The sequence below is a fragment of the Stegostoma tigrinum genome, chromosome 19 (genome assembly GCF_030684315.1).
Source record: "Stegostoma tigrinum isolate sSteTig4 chromosome 19, sSteTig4.hap1, whole genome shotgun sequence".
Taxonomy (NCBI): Eukaryota; Metazoa; Chordata; class Chondrichthyes; order Orectolobiformes; family Stegostomatidae; genus Stegostoma; species Stegostoma tigrinum.
In genome coordinates this window covers 9,563,291-9,581,269 of record NC_081372.1, presented here as the reverse complement: position 1 = coordinate 9,581,269, position 17,979 = coordinate 9,563,291, and the positions used below count along the sequence as shown (strand labels likewise).

The following is a 17,979-nucleotide window of genomic DNA, read 5'->3' as shown; positions in this document are numbered from 1 at the left end:
CCACACCGGGTATTACCAACAACCAACAACATTGGTTTGATTCCCCCAGTAGTTGCAGTCACCATGAAAGACTCTCCTTCTCAATCTCTCCCCTCAACTGAGGCGTGGCGAATCTCAGGTTAAATTACCACCAGTTGAATATCAAGCAAGAGAGTGGGACTATGGTGACATCACCTGGCCACCATTAAGCTATCATTTTACTCCATATTTTTTATACGTTTCAAATTTCACCCTCTGTCACGGTGGGTTTCAAATCTATGTTCTCAGAACATGACCGTGGGAATTGGGATTACTGGTTCAGCAACATTACCATGACACCACCATCTCTGTCCGTGTGTCCTCTTCACCCCCTATATTGAATTCTTAAAAGAAAACATTGAAGAATAATTTGGCTGCAGAATAGCAATGATTGCAGCCCAAAATTAATGAGCTTGATATATTTTTCCATAGTGCCCAGGGGCCACAGGTTTTCAATGGATTATAGACAGAAAATGGGTGGACACACCCACTACACTACATGTTAAACAGTTAACATTGCATGAGAGCTTTAATTAGGTGGAAATGCGATTGTGTCTAAAAAAACTTCAGGAGCTGTGGAAATGGACTAAGCACAGCTCAACACAAGGATTTTCAATAAAGCAGATAATAGACTGTGCTCCAAGGAACTCTTCAGGGATAGACAAAAAATTAAGGACGTGAAATGTACTGAAGCTGAGCCCTTTATTCACTGGAAACTTCTTTCGAGACTGGCTAGTGTTAGTCATGAGAAGGCTCTGATGCCAGTGGGCTAAACACCTCAGTCCCGCACTGACAGTATCAAGCTAAATACTTGAGCCCATGCCAATGTGTGTGTGCAAAACAATTCACTCACTAAGTCTGAGTCGCTGTGATCTGCCTGCCAAAAACATAGAAAAACTTTAAAAAAGGAGCAAGGATGACTTATTCAGCCCTGTCAGCCCGCTCATCCTCTATATTAATGTCATACTTCCACTCCCTTCCCATACCCTTTGATGCCTTTACTCTGTAGGGATGCATCAATTTCTTTCTTAATTGTATTCCGTGATGTGACATCCACCAAATTATGTGGTCAAGAATTCTACAAAGTGAACAGTTATCCTCGTCTCAGTGCAAAATGGACTACTGTGTATCTTGTGACAGTGACCTCCTTGTTGTAGGCCCTCTGGTGAAGGGGAACATCGTGTAGGAATAAATTATTGCTGAAAACAAGAAATGCTGGAGATTACAGCTGGTCAGACAGCCTCCACGGAGAGACAGCAAGCTGACGTTTTGAGTCTGGATGGCACTTCAACAGAGTCTTCATCCTGCATCCAGTCTGTTCAGCCCTGTCAAAATGCTAATGTTTCATTCAGATCCCCTATCATTCTTCTAATTTCCAGTGACTGTAGCTCTAGTCATAGAATCCCTACAGTGTGGAAGCGGGTCATTCAGTCCATCAAATCTACACCAGCCTTCCAAAGAGAATCCCACACAGACCTGCCACTCCACCCTATCCCTGTAACCTTGCCTTTCTCAGGGCCAGTGGTAGTTACGTTAGTGCAGACTTGATGAGACCTTGAGGCCATTTTTGTACTCTATGAATCTATAATTACCGAGCATGAACTTCCCTTTGGGCAATTTAACACATCCAGTCCACCTAACCTACATATCTTTCAACTATGGGAGGAAGCCAGAGCACCCAGAAGAAATATGCAAACTCCACACAGTCATCCAAGGGTGGAATTGAACCCAGGTCCCTGGCACTATGAGGCAGCAGTGCCAACAACTGAGCCAACATGCCGTGCTGTCACAACTAATACAAGCTATCCTCATGTGACGTCCCTGCCATCCCAGGAATTGGCCTGAAGAAACTAAACTGTACTCCCTGTAAGGCAAGTACATCCTTTCATAATTTGTGTTAGTCATATCCAACTCCTTTTTGTAAACCGAGATAATGGGAACTGCAGATGCTGGAGAATCCAAGATAATAAAATGTGAGGCTGGATGAACACAGCAGGCCAAGCAGCATCTCAGGAGCACAAAAGCTGACGTTTCGGGTCCTAGACCCAGAACCCTCACCCCATCCCCCTCTCTGATGAAGGGTCTAGGCCCCGAAACGTCAGCTTTTGTGCTCCTGAGATGCTGTTTGGCCTGCTGTGTTCATCCAGCCTCACATTTTATTATCCTTTTTGTAAGCCTTGGCTTTAAAACAATCTTCTTGCCACATCAGTCCATAATCAACAATACAGAAAATAATTTGACGTGCTTCCTAGACTGGGCAAGTTTTTTTTTGTTTTCTGTGAAGACAGAACTAGAGACATTTGTTAATAGTTTTGCCAATTTCTTCTTCTCTGTTATGAATTTTTGCATTTCAGACTCCAAGGGACCTACATTTGTCTTTACAAAGCTATTGATAACGTCAGTAAAGACTCCAAAATTCCTTCTATCAGTTCAGGAATCTCCTCTGCTTTTTCTACCTGCCATTGATGTGTGATGGGAGAATTTGTTAGTCAATATTCAACCAGTATGGTTACATTTCAAGCGCACCTTCCTTGGTTATCAGGTCCTATTGTGTGGCTCAAACTCACAACTGCAAATAGAAGTGATGATGTTAAGGAATTGTTTCCCTGAGAGGGCTGAGTGTCTCTGAAATTCCCTTCCTCAAAAGGTAGTGGAAGAATAAAAACATAGAAAATAGGGGCAGCAATAGGCCACTCAGCCCTTTCAATCTGTTCTGCCTTTCATCATGATCATAGCTAATCATCCAACTCAATACTTGTTCCTGCTTTTCCCCATATCCTTTGATTCCCTTTAGCCCCAAGTGATAAATTGCTATATCCAACTCCTTCTTGAAATCATAGAGTGTTTTGGCCTCAGGTGCTTTCTGTGCCAGTGAGTTCCACAGGCTTGCCACTCTCTGGGTGAAGAAATTTCCACTCATCTCTTTGTACTTCCAAAAAACAGAATCTAATGTAAGGCATGCTGACTGACGTGCATAGAATCTCCAAACACCTACGCAGCAACATCACATCTGTATCCAGACCCATAGCAATGCATTTGATTCTTAAATGCCCTCAGCCATAACACCATAAGAAACAGGAGCAGGAGTAGGCCATGTCGTCTCTCGACCCTCCTCTGCCATTCAATAGGATCACATCTGATCCAACATTCCCCATGTCCCCTGACCTAGGGAGCCACGTAGTTCAACAACAATTAGCAACAGGTGACAAATGCTGGCCCACATCTTATGAAGATCAAACCATTTAGAAGTGACATTAGGAAGCACTTCTACACATATTAATGTGTAGAAGTAATAACATTTTTGTTAAGCAAAGGTATTAAAGGATATGGGCTAAATACAGGTATATGGAATTAAGCCACAGATCACTCATTGAATGACAGAACAGGTTCAGGTGGCTGAATAGCCAACTCTTGTTTCCTGTTCCTATGGAAAATTCTACTCACGAGATAATTTCTCATTAGTGCTGAAATAATACAAACACCTTCACTCACTTATAGTTGACTGTTTGATTTACTTTCAAAGCATCACCTTGGCATTAAGGCAGCATTTGATTGACAAATTCCAAGTGAAATTGTAGCTAATGAGTCATTGAGCAAGTTCTCCATTGGTTGGATTCACACCAAATGGTTGTGCTGATTGGAAGGCAATCACCTTAGCCCCAGAACATTGCTGCAGAAATTCTTCATAGCAGTGTTCAAGGTTCAGATATCTTCACTGAAGATTTGCCTTCTATTGCAAATTCAAAGACAGGGATGTTTACTGATCATTACACATTAATATGTTCCATTCACGATATCCTCAGATATTGACCTGTATGCAAGAAGATCTTCAAAACATTTCAGCTTGGGCTGCTAAGTAGCAAGTAATATTCAAGCAGCAAAAGTATCAGGCAAAAACACCAAAGTTAAAATAGGCTGCACTTCCTCTGGTTGATATTCATTACCATTAGACACCCATCAACCATATTTTGAGGCTCAGTATTACCTAAAAAATTAACTGGGTCACTCCTATTGACATCAGAGTCTGAGATACTCTGGTGTGCACTCTGCTCCTGACTTCCCAAAGTCTTTGCATCACCTACTCATCAGTTGTCTGATGAAATGCTATCTGCTTGACAGAACAAAAGCAAAGAAAAGCACATTCTGGAAATCAAACACAAAACAGAAAATTGCTGGGAAAACTCAGCAGGTCTGGCAGCATCTGTGGAGAGAGAAAGCAGAATTAAAGTTTTGGGTCCAGTGACCCTTCTTCAGGGTGGCTCCTCTGAAGAAAGGTCACTGGACCCGAGATATTTACTCTTCCTTCTCTCCACAGAAGCTGCCAGACCTCCTGAGTCTTCCCAGCAATTGTTGGCTTTTTGACTTTCCGGTTGCCTGAATGAGTGCAACTTTAACAAATTCAAAAAACCAGACAAAAACCAAGACAAGGAAACCGGCTGAATGTCCGAATCCTGTTCCTACATTAACCTTAGTGGGGCTGTGACTCTACACTTCCAAAATTCAAGGCAACATCACAATGCACAAATGGATACACCCAGTGGACGATGCGTATGCGAATCCTGTGCAGGCGTTTTGATGAAGGATGGTTGCACGTGGTGGGGTTGGTACGCATGTGCACCAGTGGGCAATAAAATGTGAGGCTGGATGAACACAGCAGGCTCAGCAGCATCTCAGGAGCACAAAAGCTGACGTTTCGGGCCTAGACCCTTCATCAGAGATGGGGATGGGGTGAGAGTTCTGGAATAAATAGGGAGAGAGGGGGAGGCAGACCGAAGATGGAGAGATAAGAAGATAGGGGGAGAGGAGAGTATAGGTGGGGAGGGGATAGGTCAGTCCAGGGAAGACGGACAGGTCAAGGAGGTGGGATGAGGTTAGTACGTAGGAGATGGAGGTGCGGCTTGGGGTGAGAGGAAGGGATGGGTGAGAGGAAGAACAGGTTAGGGAGGCAGAGACAGGTTGGCATCCTAAAACCAGTTCAGTTCGTCCCCTCACCCCACTGCACCACACAACCAGCCCATCTCTTCCCCTCCACCCACTGCATCCCAAAACCAGTCCAGCCTGTCTCTGCTTCCCTAACCTGTTCTTCCTCTCACCCATCCCTTCCTCCCACCCCAAGCCGCACCTCCATCTCCAACAAGGGAGTCACGTTTTCCCATCCCCACCCCTGTCTGCTTTCCGGAGAGACCACTCTCTCCGTGACTCCCTTGTTCGCTCCACACTGCCCTCCAACCCCACCACACCTGGCACCTTCCCCTGCAACCGCAGGAAATACTACAATTGCCCCCACACCTCCTCCCTCACCCCTATCCCAGGTCCCAAGATGACTTTCCACATTAAGCAGAGGTTCACCTGCACATCTGCCAATGTGGTATACTGCATCCACTGTACCCGGTGTGGCTTCCTCTACATTGGGTAAACCAAGCGGAGGCTTGGGGACCGCTTTGCAGAACACCTCCGCTCGGTTCGCAATAAACAACTGCACCTCCCAGTCGCAAACCATTTCCACTCCCCCTCCCATTCTTTAGATGACATGTCCATCATGGGCCTCCTGCAGTGCCACAATGATGCCACCCGAACGTTGCAGGAACAGCAACTCATATTCCACTTGGGAACCCTGCAGCCCAATGGTATCAATGTGGACTCCACCAGCTTCAAAATCTCCCCTTCACCCACCGCATCCCAAAACCAGCCCAGATCGTCCCCTCCCCCCACTGCACCACACAACCAGCCCAGCTCTTCCCCTCCACCCACTGCATCCCAAAACCAGTCCAACCAGTCTCTGCCTCCCTAACCTGTTCTTCCTCTCACCCATCCCTTCCTCCCACCCCAAGCCGCACCTCCATTTCCTACCTACTAACCTCATCCCACCTCCTTGACCTGTCCGTCTTCCCTGGACTGACCTATCCCCTCCCTACCTCCCCACCTACACTCTCTCCACCTATCTTCTTTACTCTCCATCTTCGGTCCACCTCCCCCTCTCTCCCTATTTATTCCAGTTCCCTCTCCCCATCCCCCTCTCTGATGAAGGGTCTAGGCCCGAAACGTCAGCTTTTGTGCTCCTGAGATGCTGCTTGGCCTGCTGTGTTCATCCAGCCTCACATTTTATTATCTTGGATTCTCCAGCATCTGCAGTTCCCTTCATCACTGCATCAGTGGGCAGACCGCAGCCAGACATGCGCATGCGTAACAATAGTTGACCCGCCAGCCGGCAAGTAAGCATGCGCAGTGAGTAGGAGGCGACGCCGGCGGAGGGAGGAGGAGGAGGTGGTGGTGGCGGTTTCCGCAGGTTAGCCGGCCGGGGCCTCGGAAGAGGTGAGTAATCGAGGCCGGACCCGAGTCTTCGCGGCGCTATTGTGGGAGAACGGACCTGGAGCTTTTCATTCGAACAGTGAGCGGGAGGCCTTCAGTCATCCTTTTTGTTGGGCCCAGGCGTCAGTGGTGGTTTCCATAGCAGCCAGCGACCCGAGTCTCCTGGTCGACTGTTTCGAACCGGGGACATTAGCCGTAGTAATAAAGGGTGAAGCTGGATGAACACAGCAGGCTAAGCAGCATCTCAGCAGCACAAAAGCTGCTTAGCCTGCTGTGTTCATCCAGCTCCACACTATTATTTTGGATTCTCCAGCATCTGCAGTTCCCATTATCTCTGATACATTAGCCACAGTCATAGCCCAGGGGCTGCAGGGGTATTCTCGCAGCTCTGATGAAGGGTCTAGGCCCAAAACGTTAGCTCTTGTGCTCCTGAGATGCTGCTTGGACTGCTGTGTTCATCCAGCTCCACACTTTGTTATCTTTGGATTCTCCAGCATCTGCAGCTCCCATTATCTCTGATCGCAAACACCACTTTGTTTTGCTTATAACGCCTTTTTATTCCCTCAGAAACCCCTCATCACCATGACTATCACCTGTCCCCCCCAAAACAAACCCCTCAAAGCACTTGGATTCAATCGAGTTGGGAAGAAGGCCATCCAACCCATAAGACAGAGGAGTGGAAGTAAGGCCATTCAGCCCATTGAGTCCACTCCGCCATTTAATCGTGGCTGATGGGCATTTCAACTCCACTTCCCTGCACTCTCCCCGCAGCCCTTGATTCCTTGTGACATCAAGAATTTATCGATCTCCACCTTGAAGACATCTAGCATCCCGGCTTCCACGGCAATGAATTCCGCAATGAATTTCTTCTGGCTGGAGAAATGTCTCCTCATGTCTCCCCACCTAACGGAAACAACTTTCTAAGCCGTACATTATCTTGTAGGTTTCTATTAGATCTCCCCTCCACCTTCTAAACTCTAATAAATACAATCCCAGGATCCTCAGCCATTCATTGTACGTTAAACTTACCATTTCAGGGATCATCCATGTGAATCTCCGCTGGACACTCTCCAGCGCCAGTACGTCCTTCCTGAGGTGTGGGGCCCAAAATTGGACACAGTATTCTAAATGGGGCCTAACGAGAGCTTTATAAAGTCTTTAGAAGTACATTGCTGCTTTTATATTCCAACCCTCTTGAGATAAACGACAACATTACCTTCGCTTTCTTAATCACGAACTCTACCTGCAAGTTAACCTTTAGAGAATCCTGGACCAACACTCCCAGATCCCTTTGTACTTCTGCTTTACAAATTTTCTCACCATTTAGAAAATAGTCCATGCCTGTATTCTTTTTTCCCAAAGTGCAAAACCTTGCATTTGCTCACATTGAATTTCATCAGCTGTTTCCTGGACCACTCTCTTAAACTGGATATGAGTTTGCTCGCTGAGCTGGAACGTTAGTTTTCAGATGCTTCGTCACCATTCTAGGTAACATCATCAGTAAGCCTCCGACGAAGCACCGGTGTTATGTCCCGCTAACTGTCTATATCTTTCTGCAGCCTCCCCATCTCCTCAGTACTACCTGCCTGCCCACCTATCTTCGTATCTTCGGCAAACTTTGCCAGAATGCCCCCAGTCCCTTCATTCACATCATTAATATATAAAGTGAACAGCTGTGGCCCCAACACTGAACCCTGCGGGACACCACTTGTCACCAGCTGCCATTCCAAGAAAGAGCCTTTTATCCCAACTCTCTGCCTTCTGTCAGACAGCCAATCCTCAATCCAAGCCAGTAGCTCACCTCAAACACCATGGGCCCTCACCTTATCAAAGGTCTTTTGAAAATCTATATAGATTATATCCACTGGGTTTCGCTGATCTAACCAACTTGTTACTTCCAAGAATTCTAACAGGTTTGTCAGGCACAACCTCCCCTTACTAAATCCATGCTGACTTGCTCTAACCCGACCCTGCACATCCAAGAATTTAGAAATCTGTTCCTTAACAATGGATTCTAGAGTTTTACCAACAACCGAGGTTAGGCTAATCGGCCAAATCTAACCCACCAAATCTACGCTCCTTATTTGGTGACAACCCCTCCCCCCATCCCACCATTCTCCAAGGTGATAGTCCCCCAGCCTCACACAGCTCCCTACCACCTCCTTCCTAAAATCCATAAACAGGACTGCCCATTCAGACCCATTGTTTCAGCCTGCACCTGCCCCGCAGAACTGATCTCTTCCTACTGTGACTTGGTATTTTCTCCCCTGGTCCAGTCCATGCCCGTTTACGTCCATGATTCCTCTGATGCTTTATGTCCGTTTTGGAATTTCCTGTTTGCAGGCTCCAGCCTCCACCTCTTTACCATGGACATGCAATCCCTTTGCATGTCCATTCCCCACCAGGTTCATCTCAGGGCTCTCCATTTCTTCCTGAAGTAAAGGCCTGAGCCATCCTCACCCACCACCCTCTTCCGTTTGCCCGGTTCATCCTCCACCCTCAATAACTTCTCTTTTTACATCCTGTCATTTTCTTTGGGTCAGAGGGTTGGCTGTGGGTATCCACATGGTCCCCAGCCATGACTGTCTTTTCGTGGGGTGTGTGGAACATTCCTTGTTCCAGTCCTAAACCTGCCCCAGTCCCAACTCTTTTTCCAGTATATTGATAATATTATCAGTGCTGCTTCTCTCTCTCATCTGGAATTGGAAAAGTTCATCAATTTCACTTCCAAATTCCACCCTACCCTAACTTTCACCTGGTCTATTTCTGATTTCTCCATTCCCTTCTTCAACATCATTTCTGCCGATAGACTGGCCTCTAATACCCACTATAAACCCACTAACCTCCACAGTTACCTGGACTATACATTCTCACACCCTGCTTCCTGTAAAGACTCCATTCCATTCTCTCAGCTCCTCCATCTCTGTCACATATGTTCCAATGAGGCCAACATCGACAAGGGAGCCACCAAAATGTCCACTTTCTTGCTCAACTGAGGATTGCCTGTTGTTTAAAAGTACCAGATGATGAGAAGCATAGATAACGTGGATAGCCAGAGACTTTTTCCTGGGATTGAAATAACTCTCAAGGGGACATAATTTTAAGGTGATTGCAGGAAGGTATAGGGGAGATATCAGAGGTAGGTTCTTTACACAGAGTGTGGTGGGTGCGTGGAATGCACTGCCAGAGGTGTTAGAATCAGATACACTACGGACATTCAAGCGACTCTTGGATTGGCACATGAATGATAGTAAAATGAAGGGCATGCAGGCTAGTTTGATCTTAAAGTAGGATAATAGGTCAGCACAACATCGTGGGCTGAAGGGCCTGTACTGTGCTGTACTGTTCTATGTGCTATCATTCCCCAGCACCGTTGTCGACAGGGCCCTCATGCGGGTCCCACCCATCTCATGCACTTGTGCCCTGTCCCCACCAGCATACACATCCAGAAGATCTTCAGCCGCTGTTTCTGCCACCTCCAGCGAGATGCCACCACGAGACACATTCATCTCCGCTCCCCTCCTTTGTTCACCTTTTGCCGGGATCATTCCCTCTGGGACACCGTTGTCCACTCTTCCTTCATTCCCAACATCACCTCCCACCGCTCCAAGGCACCTTCTCCTGCAACCACTGAAGGTGTAGTCCCTCCCATTTACCTCATCCCTCCCCAGTATCCAAGGGTCTAAACATACATTTCAGGTAAAGCAGCACTTTACCTACTGCATTCATTGCTCACAATGTGGTTTCCTGTGCACTGGCGAAATGAAGTGTGTACTGGGTGACCACTTTGCAGAACGCCTACAATCTGCCTACAAAAAAGACCCTGAGCTTCCAGTTGCATGCCACTTTAACACATCACCCTTTTCCCTGGCAAACATATCTGTTTCAGGCTTGCTGCAGTGTTCCAGAAAAGCTTAGCACAAGCTGGAAGAACAATAGACAATGCACTCATTTTCTGCTTGGGAACCCTGCAGCCCTCTGGATTCAATATCAAGTTCAATAATTTTTAGGCCTGAACTCTTCCCATGACCTAACTCACACTCCATACGTCTGGCCTTGTTACATACCCTGCCGTTACACACTACCTATTGTTAGACACTAACAGTGTCCATGAACAGCTATTCACCCTCATAGCCAGATTGTTATGAACTTCTTTGTCTGTCCAGCTGTTCTTCTCTCTCTTTGGACTCTATCCCCACCTATTGTTAACTACTTATGCCCTCCCCCCCCCGACTTTATCTTCTGCATATGATCCAACATTTTCTTAGCTACCATCAGTTTTGTGGAAGGGTCACCAGATTTGAAACATTAACTCTGGTTTTTCTTCACAGATGCTGCTAGACCCGCTGAGCTTTTCCAGAGACTTCTGTTTTTGTTCCTGATTTGCAGCATCCGCAGTTCTTTACAAGTTACAACAGCAATCTCAATTATACTTCTTTCCCACCCTGCTCATTGGAGAGCCAAGATTTGACATCAGGCCTGTGTACACCCTGCTGTCTCAGCTCACCTGCCTGTGAAATCCACATGTTAATGTCCTTGTTATCTTTAAGATCAGCCAGTTTGGTTATATTCTGGCTAGTCTCCTTTCTTGCACCTTGCATAAACTTCATGCAAAACTGAGAGGGGTCATCACTGAGACGTGTGAAATTATGAGGGCAATGTGTATGGTAGACAGGAAAAAACCTTCCCCTTGATGGAGAGATCAATGTTTTGGAGCACAGATTTAAGATAAGGGGCAGGAGATGTGACAGAAGCAATTTTCAACCACAGGGTGATGGGAATCTGGAACTCACTGCTTCTGCGGGAGTGGAGGCAGAAACCCTCATCACATTTTTATTTTGATCTCCACTTGTAATGCCAAGTATATAAGGCAGAGAGCCAAGTGCTGGGAAATGAGATTAAAATAGAGAAGTGGTTGATTTTGACTGGTGCAGACATAATGGGCTGAAGGGCCTTTTTCTGTGCTGTAGATCTATGATTCTAACTCTTCGGTGTTAGCCTCGTTGTCAGTCTGTTCACTCAAACCTCAAAATCACACCATAACAAGGAATGTCAAAGTCAGGATTCCTCCTCAACTTAATGCTTAGTTTTGTGCAACTGATGTGCACGTAGAAGAAGTAACTCTTGCAAAAAAAAATTCAGACACTAAGTCTGCACTTTGCAAAGAAACCAATGGCACAAAGCAACTGGTCAAGTACTCGTGAACTAGCATTCTGGACCCGAAGGAACAGATTAGTTCAAAACACACACAAAACTACTGTTTGTGGAATCATTGAGTCATAGCACCGTACAGGATGTTGACTGAAAATCCTATAATAATCTAGTCCTATTTGGCAGCATTTGCCCCATATTCCTCTAAACCCTTCATATCACCATCCAGATGCCTTTTTAAATGTTGTAATTGTATCAGCTGCACAAGATCCTCTGGCAGCTAACTCCAAACATGCACCACCCTCAGTGGAAAAAGTTGCCCCTTAAGTACCTTTTAAAATTTTCCCCTGTCATCTTAAACCTATGCCCTCTACTTTTGGACACCCCACTGGGGAGTAAAGACCTTGGCTGTTCACTCTATCCAAAACCTCTATAAGGTCATCCCTCTGCCTCTGAGACTCCAGGGAAAATAGCCCCAGCCTATTCAGCCGCTCCCTATTGTTCAAACCCTCCAATCCCGTCAAAATCCTCGTAAATCTTTTCTGAACTACTTCACATTTCACAACATCCTCCCTAAAACACAGAGACCAGAATTGAATGCAGCATTCCAAAAGTGGTCTAAATCATCCGACCCCACCATTCAAGATAATGAAATGTGAGGCTGGATGAACACAGCAGGCCCAGCAGCATCTCAGGAGCACAAAAGCTGACGTTTCGGGCCAAGAGCCTTCATCAGAGAGGGGGATGGGGTGAGGGTTCTGGAATAAATAGGGAGAGAGGGGGAGGCGGACCGAAGATGGAGAGAAAAGAAGATAGGTGAGGAGGAGAGTATAGGTGGGGAGGTAGGGAGGGGATAGGTCAGTCCAGGGAAGACGGACAGGTCAAGGAGGTGGGATGAGGTTAGTAGGTAGCTGGGGGTGCGACTGGGGGTGGGAGGAAGGGATGGGTGAGAGGAAGAACAGGTTAGGGAGGCAGAGACTGGTTGGACTGGTTTTGGGATGCAGTGGGTGGAGGGGAAGAGCTGGGCTGGTTGTGTGGTGCAGTGGGGTGAGGGGACGATCTGGGCTGGTTTTGGGATGCGATGGGGGAAGGGGAGATTTTGAAGCTGGTGAAGTCCACATTGATACCATTGGGCTGCAGTGTTCCCAAGCGGAATATGAGTTGCTGTTCCTGCAACGTTCGGGTGGCATCATTGTGGCAGTGCAGGAGGCCCATGATGGACATGTCATTTAAAGAATGGGAGGGGGAGTGGAAATGGTTTGCGACTGGGAGGTGCAGTTGTTTATTGCGAACCGAGCGGAGGTGTTCTGCAAAGCGGTCCCCAAGCCTCCGCGTGGTTTACCCAACGTAGAGGAAGCCACACCGGGTACAGTGGATGCAGTATACCACATTGGCAGATGTGCAGGTGAACCTCTGCTTAATGTGGAAAGTCATCTTGGGACCTGGGATAGGGGTGAGGGAGGAGGTGTGGGGGCAAGTGTAGTATTTCCTGCGGTTGCAGGGGAAGGTGCCGGGTGTGGTGGGGTTGGAGGGCAGTGTGGAGCGAACGAGGGAGTCACGGAGAGAGTGGTCTCTCCGGAAGGCAGACAGGGGTGGGGATGGGAAAACGTGACTCCCTTGTTCGCTCCACACTGCCCTCCAACCCCACCACACCTGGCACCTTCCCCTGCAACCGCAGGAAATACTACACTTGCCCCCACACCTCCTCCCTCACCCCTATCCCAGGTCCCAAGATGACTTTCCACATTAAGCAGAGGTTCACCTGCACATCTGCCAATGTGGTATACTTCATCCACTGTACCCGGTGTGGCTTCGTCTACGTTGGGTAAACCAAGCGGAGGCTTGGGGACCGCTTTGCAGAACACCTCCGCTCGGTTCGCAATAAACAACTGCACCTCCCAGTCACGAACCATTTCAACTCCCCTTCCCGTTCCTTAGACGACATGTCCAACATGGGCCTCCTGCAGTGCCACAGTGATACCACCCAAAGGTTGCAGGAACAACAACTCATATTCCACTTGGGAACCCTGCAGCCCAATGGCATAAATGTGGACTTCACAAGCTTCAAAATCTCCCCTCCCCCCACTGCATCACAAAACCAGCCCAGCCTGTCTCTGCTTCCCTAACCTGTTCATACTCTCACCCATCCCTTCATCCCACCTCAAGCCGCACCTCCATTTCCCACCTACCACCTCATCCCGCCTCCTTGACTGTCCATCTTCCCTGGACTGACCTATCCCCTCCCTGCCTCCTCACATATACTCTCCTCTCTACCTATCTTGTTTTCTGTCCATCTTCGGTCAGCCTCCCCCTCTCTCCCTATTTATTCCAGTTCCCTCTCCCCATCCCCCTCTCTGATGAAGGGCCTAGGCCCGAAACGTCAGCTTTTGTGCTCCTGAGATGCTGCTTGGCCTGCTGTGTTCATCCAGCTCCACACTTTGTTATCTTGATTCTCCAGCATCTGCAGTTCCCATTATCTCTAACCAATGTCCTGTACAGCCGCAACGTGACCTCTCAACTTTATACTCAATGCAAGTATAGTAAATGCCGCCTTCACGATCTTATCTACCTCAGCCTCCACTTTCAAGGAACTATGAACCCGCACACCAAGGTCCCTTTGTTCAGTAATACTCCCCAGGACATTACCATTGAGTGTATACGACCTGCCCTAATTTGCCTTTTCAAAATGATGTACCACGCATCTATTTAAACTCCATCTGCCACTGTTCGGCCCATCAACCCATCTGATCAAGGTACCATTATACTCTTGGAGTAACCTTAATCACTGTGTCCACAGTGCCACCAATTTTGGTGTCATCTGCAGACATACCTCCTGTGTTCACATCCAAATCGTTTTATGTAAATGAGAAAAATCAGTGGACCCAATACCAATCCTTGTGGCACATCGCTGGTCACAGGCCTCCAGTCCAAAGAGCATCCCTCCACCCTCGCCCTCTGTCTTCTACATTCGAGCTAGTTCTGTATCCAAATAGTTAGTTCTCCCTATATTCAAAGTGATCTAACGTTCCTAACCGGTTTACCACGCAGGACCTTGTTAAACACCTTACTGAAGTCCATATAGATTGTGTACTGCTTCGCCTTCATCAGTCCTCTTCATTACTACTTAAAAAACTCAATCAAGTTAATGAGACATTTTGACTATCCCCATCAGTCTTTGCCTTCCAAATACACGTAAATCCTGACCCTCAGGGTCACCCCAACAACTTTCCCATCACTGATATCAGGCTCACCGGCCTATAGTTCCCTAACTTTTCCTTACCACCTTTCTTACATAGTGGTACCACATTAGCCAATCTTCAGTCTTCCAGTACCTCATCTGTGGCTAATGATGATACATATATCTAGGCAAGCGGCTCAGCAATCACTTCCCTAGCTTCCCGCAGAGTTCTCGGGTACATTTGATTAGGTCCTGGGGATTTTATGTATTTTATGTATTTTAAGACGTCCAGCACAGCCACTTCTGTAATAAGGACATATCATTACTAAAAATACTATGAAGTTAGAACCACCAACCGTCATCCCCACCTCCAACAATGCATACATATAGTAGTTAGTTTTACCCAACAACTTTGAATTTTGATCTCACAACTTCACCAGAAGCATTTTTTTTAAAATTTTGAATAAAAGTGGGTAGGATGATTGTAGATTTCATCATGCAAGTGATTGTATTTCTTTCATGAGATCAGTGTCGATTTCTCAGCCAGAATTGGTTGCCTATCCCTAAACGCACTTGGATATATTGTGGTTTTCTGCCTCCTTGAACCATTGCAGCCCTTGGGCTGTAGCTACATCCACAGTTCTTTTAGGCAGATGCAGGATTTTGAACCAGTGGCAATGAAGGAATCAGTGACGTATCAGAATGGTGTGTGGCACAGCAAGGTGCTTGTAGATGGTGGTATTCTCCTGTGTTTACTGACCTTGTTCTTCCAAGGGGGTAGAGATTCTGGGTTTGGAAGATGGTGTCAAATGAATCTTGGTGAGTTGCTGCACTGCATTTTGTAGATGGTACATATTGTTACCGCAGTGCATCAAAGGAAAGTATGAATGTTTAAGATAGTGACTGGGGTGCGCAGAGCAGTTGTGTCATGAATAATGTTGAGCTTGTTGAGTGTGGTTGGAGTTGCATTGGTTAGGGTTAGGGTTCGGGATGTGTTTTGAGACTTATGTCTGATGTGCCACAGAATTTCCTGCCTTTGACCTATTCTTATAGCAAGAGTATTTATAGTGCTGATCCATTCTGTTCCTGGTCAATAGTAACCCCCAGAATGGTAGTAGTGGCAATGGTATCATCCTTGAACATCCAGTGAAGAAGGTTAAATTCTATTTTGCTGTTGAAAGTTGTTGTCTGGCACGTAAATGACGAGTCACTTCTGTGCCTCACCTCAGTCCAAGCCTCCATATTTTCCAGGTCTTGCTGCACGTGAGCATTGATGGTTTCAGTATTTAAGAGTTGTGAATGCTCAGTTCAAACATCAGCGGACATACTTATTGTTATGATGGTGGGAGGATCATTGAAGTAGCTAAATATGTTTGAACAGAGAACATTTCCTTGATTAACTCCTGCAATGATCTCCTGGGATTGAGATGATTGACCTCCAGCAACCACAACCATCTTTCTCTGGGCTAATTTTAGTTCTGATCAGTGATGAGTCCCCCATTGACTTAAATTTTACTAATAGTTCTTGATTCTTTGGTCAGAAAATGCTGCTTCGTCTTGAAAATTTATCCTGCCTTGCCTCAGGTCATTTGTCTATGAGTGGATCACAGCAGCAATGACCTTTACAAAACAAATGAACTCCTAAGCAACCTCCCAAGTTCTACCCTCTAAATTTGACATTGCATCCTGATTGTGACGTAATTCTCACGATGTTCTATTCGCCAGACACCTGTTTCCTGCTTAAGTTGGCACCCCTTTAAGCCACACTTCAATTTTAAATTCTAATCCTTGTTTTCTTACTTGTCACTGGATTTGCCCTTTCCCTATTGCTTTAATCTCCTCCAATCCATTACAGTCTAAGATAACCTGCGCTTTGCGAATTCTGATCTCTTCAGCATCCTCATCATAATTTGTCCAGCTTTCCCAGCAGTTTCTTCAGCTGCCAAAATCCTGTGGTCTAGAATTTACTCTCCAAACCTCTTAGGCTCTTTGTCTTTTCACTTCCTTTTAGATACTCCTTAAACCTTACATCTTTGGCCAAGCTTATGTTCACACAACTTCACCAGAATCATTCCTTTTTTTTAATTTTTGAATAAAATCGGGCAGGATGATTCAATCATGCAGCTGATTGTATTTCTTTCATGAGATGGGGTGTCGTTAGCTAAGCCAGAATTAGTTTCCTGACCTAGTATCACTTTGTGGCTCAGTGTTGTACTTGGTGGCATAGTGTTCCTGTGAAGTACCTTTGGAAATTTTACTGGTTAGCTACAATATAAATACAACTGATTGTGCCAGCAGCAGCGATATCACCGCCATGCCCGTAACTGATACAAATCTGGTGACGTTGAAGGGCTAAACTATCTCTTCCTTAACTCTCTACCTGCAATATAATGTACTGTATGACTTATCATTTGCTGTACTATCCACAGGATCTTTGGACCAAGATGGCGACAGTGACAGAAAGCAATATCTGTATTGTGAAATCCTTAGAAAAAGAATTTGATTTGATAGTAAGTATTAGGAGTAAGAATGGCTGGAAATATTGATGTATTTAAATCAAATTTAATGTTTAAAGGAAAACTCCACATTACCAAGATTTTGAAAGACTGGCTATAGCAAGGCACTCTGGTACTACTTTAGAAACATAGATTGTTAGTTTCAATTAACTGTCTGAGAAGCCAGTTCCAGTTTTCCACATCATTTAATGGTTGAATATATGTCAGACAACAGCTCGTGGATATCGGGTCTGTTACTGATCACATCTTGTCTAGTGCAAATGTGGAAGTTATCATTTTTCTCCACTATTAGAAAACCTTCATAGCACCTGACATTCAAATTACTTCCTGTGATTATCGAAACTGGATTCCAGTTAGTCAGTACGTTTCCAGAGCTGAAGAAAGAAGAGATTTGCATTTATAAATCATATTTTGTGACTATAGGATATCCTAAGCTGAGCTTTTACTTTTTCATGGGATGTAGGCAATGCTGACAAGAGCAGCAGTTATTGATCTTTCCTAATTGTCTTTGAACTAACTGGCTTGCAAGGTAGTTCAGAGTCAACCACATTACTGTGGGTCTGGTGTCACATGCAGGCCAGACCAACCAGATGAGGATTGCAGGTAATACCATAAGACATAGCAGAAGTAAGTTGATCCATCAAGTCTGCTGTGCTATTCAGTGAAATCATTCTTGCTGTGATAATCTACAACTCTGTTTCCCTGCCTTTTCCCCATAACCCTTGATTGCCTTAGTGAATAAAAATCATCTGTCTTTCAGACTTGAATAGTGTTAGCAACTCAAGTTTGATAACTCAATGCTAGTTC

The 17,979-nt window shown here is 45.9% G+C and overlaps 1 protein-coding gene across 1 annotated transcript in view; it reads left to right on the top strand.

Moving 5' to 3' along the window:
* Window positions 1–6,248: 6,248 nt before the first annotated feature.
* The window catches only part of c19h20orf96 (chromosome 19 C20orf96 homolog), a 48,149-nt gene continuing 36,418 nt past the window's right edge, over window positions 6,249–17,979 (top strand). The window contains exons 1-2 of the mRNA XM_048550570.2: window positions 6,249–6,330; window positions 17,086–17,166. Coding sequence (XP_048406527.1) covers window positions 17,101–17,166 — 66 coding nt within the window. The 5' untranslated portion in view covers window positions 6,249–6,330; window positions 17,086–17,100. The remainder of the gene's footprint in view (window positions 6,331–17,085; window positions 17,167–17,979) is intronic.